The sequence below is a fragment of the Natator depressus genome, chromosome 3 (genome assembly GCF_965152275.1).
Source record: "Natator depressus isolate rNatDep1 chromosome 3, rNatDep2.hap1, whole genome shotgun sequence".
Classification (NCBI taxonomy): domain Eukaryota; kingdom Metazoa; phylum Chordata; order Testudines; family Cheloniidae; genus Natator; species Natator depressus.
Window position 1 is genome coordinate 28,984,505 of NC_134236.1, and position 13,878 is coordinate 28,998,382.

At 43.6% G+C, this 13,878-nt stretch overlaps 1 protein-coding gene across 1 annotated transcript; it reads right to left on the reverse strand.

Annotated features, from left to right (window-relative positions):
• Positions 1 to 3,380: 3,380 nt before the first annotated feature.
• On the reverse strand, positions 3,381 to 9,995 carry LRATD1 (LRAT domain containing 1). The gene is made up of 2 exons (XM_074947625.1): positions 9,830 to 9,995; positions 3,381 to 9,109 (listed from the first exon to the last, which is right to left on the reverse strand). The coding sequence occupies exon 2, from the start codon at positions 9,070 to 9,072 to the stop codon at positions 8,206 to 8,208; it is 867 nt and encodes a 288-aa protein (XP_074803726.1). The 5' UTR covers positions 9,073 to 9,109; positions 9,830 to 9,995; the 3' UTR covers positions 3,381 to 8,205.
• Between the last annotated feature and the right edge of the window lie 3,883 nt (positions 9,996 to 13,878).

The window sequence follows — 13,878 nt, forward strand, 5'->3', positions numbered from 1 at the left end:
TGTCCCCCTAGCACCAGTTAATTCCACTGGTGGGGTTGTTCAGTGACAACCATCTAAATACCCATAGTGGGCAGCCTCTGCACTCTGTGAATGCCATGGGGCGGGACGGGGGAGGGTCTTGCACCAGGTCCAGATAGTTTGATATGTATGAAGATGGCTTGTGAATGGAGTAGAAAATCCATAACTATGAGGTTCAAGTGATGCAAAACCTTCATGTGGGATTGGGTTGTGGCATCTACTCTGCCATGGGCTTTGGGGTCTATCTCCCCATTAATCTCCCACACAAAAGATTACTTGGCCTTTGTGGGAAGTGGGTGAGGTTAAGTTTCACCCTATGCACATTGAGTGGGATTTCTGAAAGCAGTCAGCATTTACTTAACTCTAGTTCCATTGTAATCTATGGGTGTTCACTATTGACTTCAGTGGGAGACAAGTTAGGCCAATACTGAGCGCTTTGGAAACTCTTACCCTTTTTGCTTTTGAAAACAAACATACTGATGGTTTAAAATAATAAATCAAGGCCCTCTGCCCCTCACTTAGGAACAACTATACCAGGGGTGGCCAACCTGTGGCTCCGGAGCCACATGCTGCCCTTCAGAAGTTAATATGTGGCTCCTTGTATAGGCACCAACTCTGGGGCTGGAGCTACAGGTGTGAACTTTCCAATGTGCCGGGGGAATGCACACTGCTCAACCCCTGACTCTGCCACAGGCCCTGCCCCGACTCCACCCCTTCTCATCCCCTCCCCTGAGCCTGCCATGCCCTTGCTCCTCCCAAGAGCCTCCTGCATGCCATGAAACAGCTGATCGGAAGGTGCGGGAGGTAGAGAGAGGCGCTGATTGGTGGAGCTGCTGACATATTACTGTGGCTCTTTGGCAATGTACATTGGTAAATTCTGGCTCCTTCTCAGGCTCAGGTTGGCCACCCCTGAACTATACAACAACAGATTAATATCTTTACACAATGGAGCACAGCTAATTTCAGTGTTAAGCTTCCAAGAGATTACAAACAGCAAGAAAAAATATTTAAATGATGAAATTCCCTTGACAGTGTCCTTTTAAATATACTGAACAGAAGGATGGATGGGTATTTCTCTGGAACATTCTCTTATTTATAAACACACAAGTTGGCAGCAACATATTTCATTCTAAAATAGTACTTCATTGTTACAAAGTGTAGTGTTCCTTGATTTTTTTCTCCACTAAGCACTAATATGTCAAAGACCACATATTTAATTCAAAGGTGTCAGAAGAATGCAGCATACCCTAAAGCACAAATGTTTGAATAGTGTTAAATCCAGTTGGTTGTGAACCTCAGGCACCTGTCTGTGGCACACATAAGGAACACATTGAAATGACAGTGCAGTTTATACTGACATTAATAAAATAATCATGATCATATATATATATTAGTTCTAAGAATTAAATGTGTGTATAAATACTTACAGTCAATTCTTATATTTCTTTTAAACAATCTCTCATTTGTATTGCTTTTCATGATCTTTCCTCTTATTCAAAGGGCACATAGGAGTAAGAATACTTCCCTTTTAAAGCCAGATTTTGATACTCTTACTCATGCTGAATAATACACCAGGAGTATTCCCTTTGAAGTCGGTGGGTACAAAGCATTGCTGAGGGTGAGTAAGCATATCACAATTTGGCCCTTAATATTTACTCCTGTTGTTAGCTTTCATGTTGCTAGTTCCCTACCCATACCTCCGATTCTGTCATGCCTGATCAAATTTGCAGATGACACAAAAGGGGGGGAGGAGGGTTACCAACACTTTGCAAGATAGAGCTAAAATTCACAGGGATCTTGATGAATTGGAGAATTGGGCTATAGACAACAAAATGAAATTCAGCAGAGACAAATGTAAGGTGCTACACTTATGGAAGAAAAAAATAAATGCACAAATACAGAATGGGGGATAACTGGCTTAGCAGCAGCACTGCTAAGAGGGATCTGGGAGCTGTGGTGGATCACAACCTGAACATGAGTCAGCAATGCGATGCGAGTTGCAAAAAAAGGAAATGCAAATGTTAGGTGGCATTAACAGAGGCATACTATGCAAGTCATGGGAGGTGATAGTACTGTTCTACTTGGTGCTGGTTAGGCCTCACCCGTAGTACAATTTCGGTCACCAAGGTATAGAAGGGATGTAGAGAAAATGGAAAAGATCCAGAGGCAAGTGACAAAGATGATCAAAGGGATGGAATGCAAGCCATATGAGCAAAGGCTGAAGAAACTGGGTATGTTTAGTTTGGGAAATAGGAGATTACTGGGGGACAGGATAGCAGTCTTCAAACACTTGAAAGGCATCCACAAAAAAGATGGAGAAATGTTGTTCTCTCTTGCCACAGAGGGCAGGACAAGAGGCAATGGGTTCAAATTACCGCATAACAGATTTAGACTAAATCTCAGGAAAAAATTCCTAACAGTAAGTAGAGTAGGACAACGGAACTGACTGCCAAGATTGTGGAAGCTCCTTCAGTGGAGGTTTTCAAAAGGAGGCTGGAGAGCCATCTGTCTTGGATTGTTTAGATACAACAAATCCTGCATCTTGGCAGGGGGTTAGACTAGATAATCCTTGAGGTCCCTTCTAACCCTATGATTCTATGCTGCCTATAAATGTAGGCCCAGATTCTTTATGTTATTTATACTGGTTTTACATCCATATAAGTATTCATTTCAATGGAGTTACTCCTGATCCACACCTGTGTGCAAGAGATCCAAATCAGGCTGCCACCTCTGCTGTCTGTGGATCAGCAAGGAAGACTGAGATACTTAGGTCTTCCAGTTGTTGTTTGCTCTATGCCAATTAGTCTATAACTAAACTTTGGATGTGACTTTTTCACATGGATTATCATCAGTGCCACTCTATGTTCAAATAATGTTTAAACTTACTATATGTATTAGTTAAGGCAGAGGATACACCACATTTTTTACTCACCCTGTTTTTGCTGTGGTAGCATAAGGAGTCTCCAAAGTTTGAGTGATTTTATTATATTAGAGGGGCTGTGTGGATACAAGAGAGAGAAAGAAAGGAATTTTAGAGTAAGCTCTGAATTTCTTGTTTGATGAGTCTGAGACTCAACTACATTATTGTCCAAACCTGCTCAGATAGAGCCTGATTTCTAGAATAAAAACCTTCCATCCATGTCCATGGATATGGCTACTCAGCTCCAGCTGAAAATCAGGCCCATAAACTGCACCTCTCACACATGTGCGCGCACGCACACACATACCCAGAAAGCCTGCATCATTTACATAAACAATTACCCATTCTGTACAACGGAAAGCCAATTTTGCATGGACAATTGCTGTATGTACAGTTAAGTAGGTGCTATTTAGGTCAATCTGGAAGATATCGCTCGCACAAAACTCCCAGTGAGAGTTTGCCCGGAAAGAGTGGGATTGGATCCCTGTTTTGAAAAGTCAAATTAAATATTAAATTAAGGGAATTTTGTGCTTTTAAGCAGGGTTTAAGGGCCTGATCTTGCAAACACTGAAGTATCTTTACTCATGAGTCATCCCATACTCATATGAATAATGTTAAGCATGTGCATAAAGTGTTTGCAGATTAAGGCCCCCCAAAAAGGAAAAGAATAAGAGTGTCAAGAAAGTATTTAAGAGTTCACAAGATAGATTAGCACACAGTAGTCTTGCTGTTAATACAAAATTAAGTACATAATATTGGCTGCTTTAAATGTAAAATGCCGTTGGGACAATTATAGTTTATTTCCCAAGAATAACATAGTTCCAATACTATTAATATGCACACAACCATATGTCACCATTACGGTACGTTCAGAACATACATCTTAACATGTAGGTCTGTATTATTTAGCTGTAGTAAAATTCTACTGCAAAGGGGAAAATGCACATGTTCAATAGCCACTTTTAAAATTTACAATAGGGATGAAATTCTGCTGGCAGCTATTTCAGTGTAAATCTGGAGAAAAATCCATTAACACAGGATGTTTCTATGGATTTACAGTAGTTTTAATCAGAGCAGAATTTGTCTCATTGTCTCCATCCCTACTCCACGCCCAACATACACAACTCCTATTTTTGATTTACAACAGCTCAAAGAAGTGTCTAATCCCATCATTCATTACTTTCCTTATACTGAAACTTTAAAAAAAATCAAATTAAATTTTGTCAAAAGATCCATTCTAGTATTGACTATTTTGTATGTCAAATTTCAAACTAAGACATGTTTTTACAGACAATGTAAAAACCCTTCATAATAACAAAAATTAAAATAAGATCTTGGTTTATCTTGGAAATACTGACAATAATTTAACTAACAGCAGCAGTAGGGTACCCAATTACTGTATTCACAGATTATCATTTAGGTCTCAATCTTGCAATGGAACCTACCCCAGAGTAAGACTCCATCTACACAGTTCCTGTTTCAGGATTAAAGCTCTATATTTTGGAATACAATTGACTTACTACAAGTACAACTATAAACTTTAAGTGGTGAATGAGTTCACATACCTGGGGTCCACTATCACATTCAACCTCTCACTTGAAAAGGAACTCAACATCCACATCAGAAAAGCTGCTACAACAATAGCTAGACTGAACAAGAGGGTATGACAAAACAATGAACTGACAGAACACACAAAGATGTGTGTCTGTCGTGCATATCTTATCAGCACACTTTTGTATGGAAGTGAGGCATGGACCTTATACTCTCATCAGGAAAAGAGGCTCAACGTGTGCGTTGTCTTCGTCGAATCTTTGGAATCTCCTGGAGGGACAGAGTCACCAACAATGAGGTGCTCAAATGGGCCAGCATACCCAGCATCCAAACACTCCTCAAACAGAGATGCCTCCGCTGGCCTGGGCATGTGTGCCAAATGAATGACAGGTGCATCCCAAAGGACCTCCTCTATGGTGAACTGGCATCTGGAAAAAGACCCAAACGACGCCCAAAATTGCAGTTCAGGGATGTGTGCAAGTAAGACCTTGAAGAAACGGACATGGATGTGGATAACTGTGAAGATCACACTCAAGACCACAGCCTTTGGAAACAAGAGCTTAACTAAGGTCTCCGGAGTTACGAGAGGAAGCCACCCAGCTTAGCAGAGGAGAAAAGAGCTTGCATGAGGCAGAGCCCACAGGGTTGAAACATCACCTTTAAATGTGACACACACAGCAGAGATTGTCACTCTCAAGTGTGTCTCTTCATCCACAGCCACAGCTGCCATTAAACCAGCTCAGTAAATTCTTTACCTCTCAGGGGCACATATCCATGGTCTCTCCAGACTTAAGGATGCCTACTACTACAAGTGTTTAATAAATCTCCACATGCATATCCAGGTAAGTTCTTTGGGGTAGGGATTTTATTCTCCTACCTGTCTATAAAGCACATAGTTTGTGCAACATAAATAATATGGACCAGCAGTCAGAGAAAATTATGAATGGAGAAGTATTAAACTATTTCAATAGTAATCTTCTACAATAATGAGTGAGATCTGAGTACTGGCATTAAAATCTACAAAGCCTAGCCCAGCCCAGTGTTTCCTCCATAATAGCATACAAAGTTAAGATTAATGTATGGCCAAAATGATGGGCTGTGGAGAAATAACACTGACAAGTTCAAAGCAAATGTCTCTTAAAAATCCACTGAATTAACATAATAAACTATGCAGTTCCCATTAGTGGGGATGTACCATACTGCTTATATAAGGATTCTGCTTCTGCTCCTGTATTATTCATAGCAGGGCAGTTTAGGGAAACGAGGATCTAGCTCCAGAAGTCAAAAAGTCAAATATGGAGACATACAAACTCATCTTCCTACTTATCCCACTTACCTGCTCCCCATGTATTTCCTCCCTCCTATCATTCCTCCCCTCACGCTACCCTTGCGCCATAATAAAAAAGAAAAAGAAATGTAACTAACTAAACCTGTGCCCATCATTCTTTCCCCAAAACCTTTACTATTTTGTCTTTTTAGACTTTAAGTGTATTGGGTGCAGGGACTATGTCTTCCTGTGTTTTTGCACTGCACCAAGTACTTTGGGGCACTAATGCAGTATAGATATTAAATAATGATAATGCCATCCCTAATCTTCTCACCTGCTCAACAAAAATTCACTTATTATTGTGAGCATAAAGCTTGGTACTATATATCTCACTCTTGCCTTACCATTAACTTCACAGCTGCAGAGAGAGAGAGAGAGAAACTAAACTCACCAATGGGATAAAAAAAGAGTACCTACTATAGTATACTATAGTAGCTGTTCAATGTTAGGGAAATGTACTCCATTTCAAGTCCACCTAGGATGCTATACAGTAATGTAAAGGCTTCTGCTGTTCTTTATTGATAAGGCCACAGTTATCAGCCAACAAATATGATCAAAATACATGTAAAATATTACACATTTGTTAAAAGGTGTGTTATTGGAATTTGAAGCCATTCTATCAGCTGTTTGACATGGGTAGAAATTCACTTTTAACAATTCCTCCTACTAAAGTAAGTTGTTCACACAGTGTTGTAGTAACGATCAGTGCTTTGAAGGAAAAAAAAAAAAACACCTTCTCATTTTATTGCCAAATAACTTTGTCAAGCATATCAGCAAATATAAAACCAGTTACATGACCTTCCGTTATAAGGTTGTCAAGTTCCCCTTTTTCTTTTTTTTTTTAAAACAGATGTTTTATGTGAAACAAATGTTGACATCTGTCTTCTAGTAAAGTACACTCCATCCTCATAACATCAGTCATGGAAGGCAAATGCTTTGTTTGTTAAAATGAAGTACTGTTGCAACAAGGTTGCTTATGATGTTGTTTAATATAGAAGGGAGCCAAGATACAGTATATCAGAGAGGGTGGAGTGTATATACAATAATTCTGCCATCTGTTACTTGATAGAGAGGGGAAAACAAAAACCAAATGCATTTTCTTTCCAGTACCGATACAAGCAAAAATAACTTGGTCATTACAAATTGTATGCTGCTCATCATAATAATAAAAAAAAGGATAGCTAGATAGATTTAGGAATGTGTCAGTATACTTAAGAATGATAGCTGATTATATATATAATGTTATGATCTTTTTATTTCAAGACTGAGAATTAATCAATGAATGAACGTGGAATGGGATCTGAAATAAAAAAAAATGCATTGATCACATGACATAAAAGGCATCTCTTTACGAAACTTTGGATTTCTAAATTTAGATTAAGCCTTCTTTCTTTTATTGGATTTAGAAATGCAAGGTAAACTTGGTCACATTGCTATAGTTTGGAACACTCAGCATGCCAAACTCAATTTTGGCTTCTTTGCAGCATATAAAGAGGTGGCAAGTATTCTCAGAGTACTGGTCCAGTAGCTCCGTGGGATGCAAGGCAAACCTAGAGCAGGAGACCTTGCAGGATTGCTCTCTGGAAAAGCATGTATGTAAATTGCTCACCAGAATACTCCCCCTCCTTTATTTAATGTTTCAGAATGGCTTTGTTCTCAAGAAAGCAGCTGCTCACTAACTCTTAATATTTTCAAAAAGAATAGAACACTAAAGTATTGTGGGAACATCTAGCAGAAAGAGAACATATAGGAAGGAAAAAAAGAAGAGAACAGATTTTTAAACTTGTGATCAGTTTCTGCCAGAGAAAGGTAAAAAGACTTTCACCTGATTAATACCTTGCTATACTTGTTTACTGGACTAAAATTAGGGCTCTGGCTACAAGATGTATTTAGAAATAAAACAAACAGAACCTCCTCCCACCCCACAGAACTAGCAGAAGATTTGAGACAGTTTGTTTGTTTGAAAGGCAAATGTTAGCGAAAAACTCTTTAGCTAAATCCGCGTCTATGGCCCCAAATGCTTAAAAGGTATCATGGATTAAAGCCATGAAAATAAATTTAAAAGAATTTCAATTTGAAATTTTATTAGCATGTTGCTAGAATGGCCAACATCGATTGACAGGAGAGACTTTGTCCACATACTTTGTAAATCTCTTCCACACATACCCCTCTTTTCTTCCCCTCTCTTTCTTCGTTCATTAAATGTTATTAAAAGCCAAACCAAATACTGGTTATGGGTGTAAGAAGAATGCTGGTTTTCTGGAACGTTGCCCCATGGATTCCGGTTTAAATTGCGTCCCACCAGAGAGCGCAGCCCCCGGTCTGTCTGTGGCAGACAGCTCTCGCCAAGCCGGGGAAAGAAGGGAGCGCCTCGTCTCTCCGCTGTTTGTTACTCTTTCCCATCCACTATAGCCAGGTCTTTGATCACTCTCAGTTTGCCACTGGCATCGATCCTGCGCTTCTCCCTTATTAGATCCTCCAGGCTGTGGAATCGCACCGTGTGCACCTTGTTCTCAGCCAGGTGGATCTTGAGATAGTACTGCTGCTGGTGCTGGGTGCCGGCAGCAGCCTGCAGCTCCCCCCCGGCTTTGAACTCCCTTTTCCCGAACCGGCACCAGGCGGCGAAGCTCTCCGAGTTAGTCCAGCAGATCTCGTCGCTTTTTAAACCCAGGTGCCCGCAGGCGTTCTGCACCACCAGCTCTGCCACCAGGGGGCGGTAGCGGTACCAGCTATTCACCACCCGGCCCACGTTGCCAGCGGCCGCCTCGTACAAGCTGTCCTGGCGGATCTGGCCCTGGTGCAGGTGGATGATCTGCCCGCTGCCCACATAGACTGCCCAGTGCGGGGGTGGGGGTGGGTGGTCGGATGGCCCCAGGTAGAGCAGCTCCAGCAGGTCTCCCGGCTTGCAGAGGGCAGGCAGGGCCGAGACCGAGAAGACGCGCAGGTCCCCAGCCTGGGGGCCGCTGCTGACTTTGGAGAAGATGCATTCCTGGCCGCGGAAGGCGGAGAACTGGGTCTCGTTCAGCACCAGCTGGTGGTGGTGGTGGTGGTGGTGAGTGGGGGTCTCCTGCCCAGGGCTGCTGGAGCCCTTCACGCTGTACTTGTCTGGCTGGCCTCGCTCGTCCAGGTCCTCCTCCTCATCCGAGAAGAAGTAAGCCACCCCGACCCGCAGCTCGTCCTTCTCGATCCCCGAGGGGTCTCCGGTCGGCAGCTCGCTGTAATTCAGGTGGGTGATGCGATCCAGTTGATTTCCCATCAATGACAAGGCAAGGCGAGGGCAGGAATCGCCGGGTCTGGGGGGGAGGGAGGAGAGAAGCAGGACGGGGAGAGGGAAGGTGGTGGGGGGCGGGGGGGAAGAAGGGGGAAGGGAGAGGAGGAAGAACAAAAAAATCCAGGCACAGAGTTTCAGTGATTTCCCCTCCCGGACCGCGTCCCCGCTCCCCGCGTTAGGAGAACCCTCCCTCCCCTCCAACTGTGCCCCTTTGGGGCTGCTCCCTGCCCGTGCCCGGAGCAATCGTTACACGCCTGGTTCGGGGAACGGAGCCGTACCGGGGGCACCCGCACCATGCCACAGCGGTGCAGCCGCGTTTGGCGGGCACAGCTTTCCCGGGAGACGTGGGACCGCTGCCGCCTCTGGCGAACGGCGTCCCGGGCGGCATCCGCGCCCTGTCCCGCTTCCAGGGTCCCCGCCGGCTCCTGGGCTCCGCGGGGGGGGGGGGGGGGGGGGGGCAAAGGGGACAAAGTTCACCGCAGCGTCTCCGGGCCAGGGGGAGAAGGACGCCGGGTGGCTGGAGCTGGGAGCGTCCCGGCTCGCACCGGTGACTCCAGCAGACCACGCTCTGCCCCGGCTCCCGGCCGCCCAGCTCGGCGGGGGCTGCACGGGGAGGCACGGTAGGGCAGCGTCTGGTTCCCGGGAGCCGAGCCGTGACACCCCGCCTGCCCCCTTCCATCTCCCGCCCGCAGCAGCGACCCCGCTCCTGCCCCCTGACAGCGACCCCCCGCGCCCTCCGTACCCGTGATCGCCCCGCTCCAGCCAAGCGCCCAACTCCCTTAAAGTCTTCTTGTCCCCATGGGAGCCGCAGAGCAGGTGAGCAGCATCATCCCCGGTGCCCCTGCCGCTCCCCGAGCTCCGGCTCCTTGGACGCGCTCTACCTTCCCCTGGACAGCCCCGCTCCGCTCTGGGCTGCCCCCAGCACCGGCGAGTCTAAGTACCAGCGGCTCCCGAGCCCAGCACCCGCCCCGCGCGGAGCTCATTGGCTGCTTTGCTCTGCGGTTGGCAAGAGGAGCGAGCCTCCGGGATGTCAATCACCGGCCCAGGGTGGGATTCCAGACGTTCCCTCTGCTCGCTGCTGCTCCGCCAGGTCCCTCGCCTGCTTGGCCAAGCTGCTAAAGGGCAGAGCATCGACCTCGGCGGCAGGAGCACTGAGTGACGGAGGACCCAGAGCCCGTACCACTCTCTCTCCCTGAGAGCTTGGCTGTGCAGAACCCTTCCGGCCCCCAGCTCGCATACTGTGGCCAGAACAGCCAGGCGGTATTCAAGTCAGGAATCTGCATAATGCCATGATAGACTGGTACCACGCTCCAGGTTTATTCTTCATTTTCAGGCCGTATAGCACAATACCTTGCTTTCTTGGGAGACCCTCAAGCAGCAGCTACTAGATCCAGGTTATGGGGCAGGAAAGTAATAAGGGAGAGAAAAGGTTATTGAAATAAGGTGCATGGTATTACTTCAGTGGAAAGCTATATTATATAACTAGAAAGTTATTTCCACTGTAAATACTTAGCAGGTCTGCTGGAGGAGCTCAGACGTTCACCAGGCTTCATAACACCAAGAGATTTGATGGATTCTCCTTTGTTTGGAGGCTTTAAGTCAGTCTTTTTAAAAGAGATGATGTGGCTGAATCAGATTTTGGGAGGGGGTATTCAATGGAGGAATTACAGGGTCTCTATCAGTGGTGTTATGCAGGAAGTCAGCCTACATGATCATGTAAAGCATTGGACTCGGATTCTCAATGGTATTTAAGTACCAAATTTCCATTGATTTCATTGGGAGTTAGGTGACTACATACCTTTGAGGATCTGGACTAATAATCCCTTCTGGCCTTTAAAAAACAAACAAACAAAAACCAACCACACCTGTGAATCACCACTGTGAGGTAGATAAGCATTATTATTACAATTCTCATTTTACAAAGGAGGAAATTTGGTTATTAGGTGATGAAGTAACCTGTCCAAAATCTCACCATGAGTCCGTGTTAGATTATAAATGATAACCTAGAGTTGCCAGCCCTGTGCACTAACCACAAAAGCACATTTCCTTTCCTCTTTGCTAAGGAATGAGAATTTAACCTAATTATGTCAGATATATATATCAGCAAATTTTAATACATAATATTTTGGCCCATGTGAAAACCACATGAAAGTACAAATTTTATTTACATGAAAGTAAAGGTACTATGTTCCTTGCATTGCAATTGTTTTTGGTCATTAATAAACTCAGCCACTCTCCCTTTCAGTATCAGCAGGGAGGTATACCCATATTGCTGGCAACATATACTTGTGTTGCTGGCATCTTATCTGATGCTTGCTTCATTTGGATCTTTTCTTCTTAACTTTGAACAATATCATCAGTTCATTTTCACCATATAGGAACAATGATCAGACTTTATTTCAGCTTCAGAATGGTTCAAGGTGCACACATAACAGCATCTCAGACAAATGTGGAGCTTCTTAGTTAAATTAGAGCCTTGCATACTATTTGGAAGACCCCACACTCCTGCCATCCCACTGATCAAATGTTTACTTGGCTATCTTTCTGCAGTAGCATTTCCAAGATGTGTCACTTATGAAGGGCTAATTAAACACAACTTAATTATGAAAATATAGTAAAAAATGTTGGACTTATTCCTTATATTCATTAACTATTGCAAAAAGAAAAGGAGTACTTGTGGCACCTTAGAGACTAACAAATTTCAGTTTATGCTTATGCTCAAATAAATTTGTTAGTCTCTAAGGTGCCACAAGTACTCCTTTTCTTTTTGCGAATACGGACTAACACGGCTGCTACTCTGAAACCTGTCATTAACTATTGCATCTACTTATACAAAGAAAAACAAACACACGGGAGAGAAAATAAAGGACAAGCTCACATTGACATTGATCACCCAATTGACAGGTATGCCTCTGTCACACACAGCCTATTTTTCATTGTAGTAACTATACTGAGCTAGTCATGGTTACAGGGTGTCCAAAGTTTGGGGACTCAAGGGCTAGATTGTCAGATCAATGAACCTATCCTGACTTACGTCAACAAAGTGCTGGCGACTGGATGGTGGATTCAAAAGAACAAAAGATTTTTAAAAATTTCATTTTACTATGATAAATTTGAAAGTTTTTATGGCGCTAAACATGATAGATCAGAATCTCTTAATATACGGAAACAGTGTACATGAATTTCTTAAAACTTGTTAGCTATTACATAGTAATCGAGTTTTAAAATATAGGGGTGATGAAGGTATACCATAAGACTGAGGCATCATTGTATCTTCATAGTTAAGGTTATTTTGGAATTTGCACATAAAGCAGGGTTTAAATGCCTTGAACTTACATTACTGTTTGTTAACATCCTCCATTTCCAAAGCCGGACCATTTTGGAGATCAGGTCCCTCTCATATTTTCTAGGGTAAATCTTTCAGTACTTTTATGAACAGTTTCTGTTTTCTAAACACTATTTTTTCTTTTTAATATCAGCACTTTTTTGGATCCCATTCCCACAGTTCACACTTCCCACAGTTGCCAATCATCAAGATGAGAGAATGGCAGAGGGTCATTTTTAGACAATTTCAAATAAACAACAAGTTAGTTCATCTTTGCCAGAAACAGTCAGAGGAGAATGCATCACTGCTATAGGCTACTTAGTGCAGAAGGAAGGAGCTGTGCTGTTGTCTAGATGGCAGGTTCCTTGATACAACTCTGTTCCCCTCTGTGTCCCCCATTATAACTCTGCTTCTGCTTCCCATGCTCCCACAGGTCTGTCCAATCTATCTGCCCCACTCCATCACGCTCCCACAGTTCCATTTGGATCAACTCCCCTCAACCCCACTCCACTCACCCCCACCGTCCACTTTCCATTAATATTCCATGTCTGCTGACCACCAGACTCTGCCACAACTTTGCTAACTCCTCCATCCTCATCCCTCACACAGTTCTTTTAACCCCATCTTTTCTCTAACCCCCAAGAACCTGATGGTTAAAATCTTAAATTGGGCAAAGTGCGTGAAAGGTCATCTTATTTTCACCAATAAACATACTGTAAAAATTGTGAGAGGCAAGAACAGAACAGTCCTAAGGAGTATGTAAACAGACTGCATGAACAAAGGAGTCATTGATTAGGAGTTTCAAAGCTCCTGGTGAAGTTACAGAATTGTTACAGAAGCAGACCAAAATGTTCTTAAGAAAAAAGTTTGGAAAAAAGTTTGGACCACAGCCTTGGACCTCTGGATGCTTGTGTTGATTGGTCAGTTTTGATGAGCAAATTTGCTGCCTGTTTCAGACATTACTTTTCTGGAAGCACTTGGTGACTTCTTCAGCACAACAGTGAACTCAGAGCTTGGCAGCAAGCTTAGAGAAGGCATGAGATTGCAGCAGCATACTCACATTGACCAGCATCACAGTGTTGCCATCATGGTAGCAAAACCACCACATGTTGGGACAGAGGAATTTACCATCACAAACACTGAACCTTCTTTTTTCTAATAGCAAATAATGTTTCCCTCAGAACAGACAAAGGAAGGGAACCAGATGATGTTACCATCTCCACGGCTGCACCCTGAACAAATCCTGGTGCGAATCTAAGGTTTTCATTATTATCCCTTCTCTTTGGTTCATCTTAGTCTTCTTACTTTTTTCTGTCTTTCTTCGCCTTCTGTCTAATAAGCACCAAGTTGAGTCAGCTAGAAGAACTCTAACCTGGTAACAATTGCTGTGACCAGCTTGGCAGTGATGTATGCTGTGCCTGGCTTTTCTGGTTAAGAATCTTCTCTTATAGATGTATTTTTGTTTT

Coding starts and splice junctions, on each gene's coding strand:
- LRATD1 (XM_074947625.1), bottom strand. CDS start 9,072: ATGGGAAATCAACTGGATCGCATCACCCACCTGAATTACAGCGAGCTG.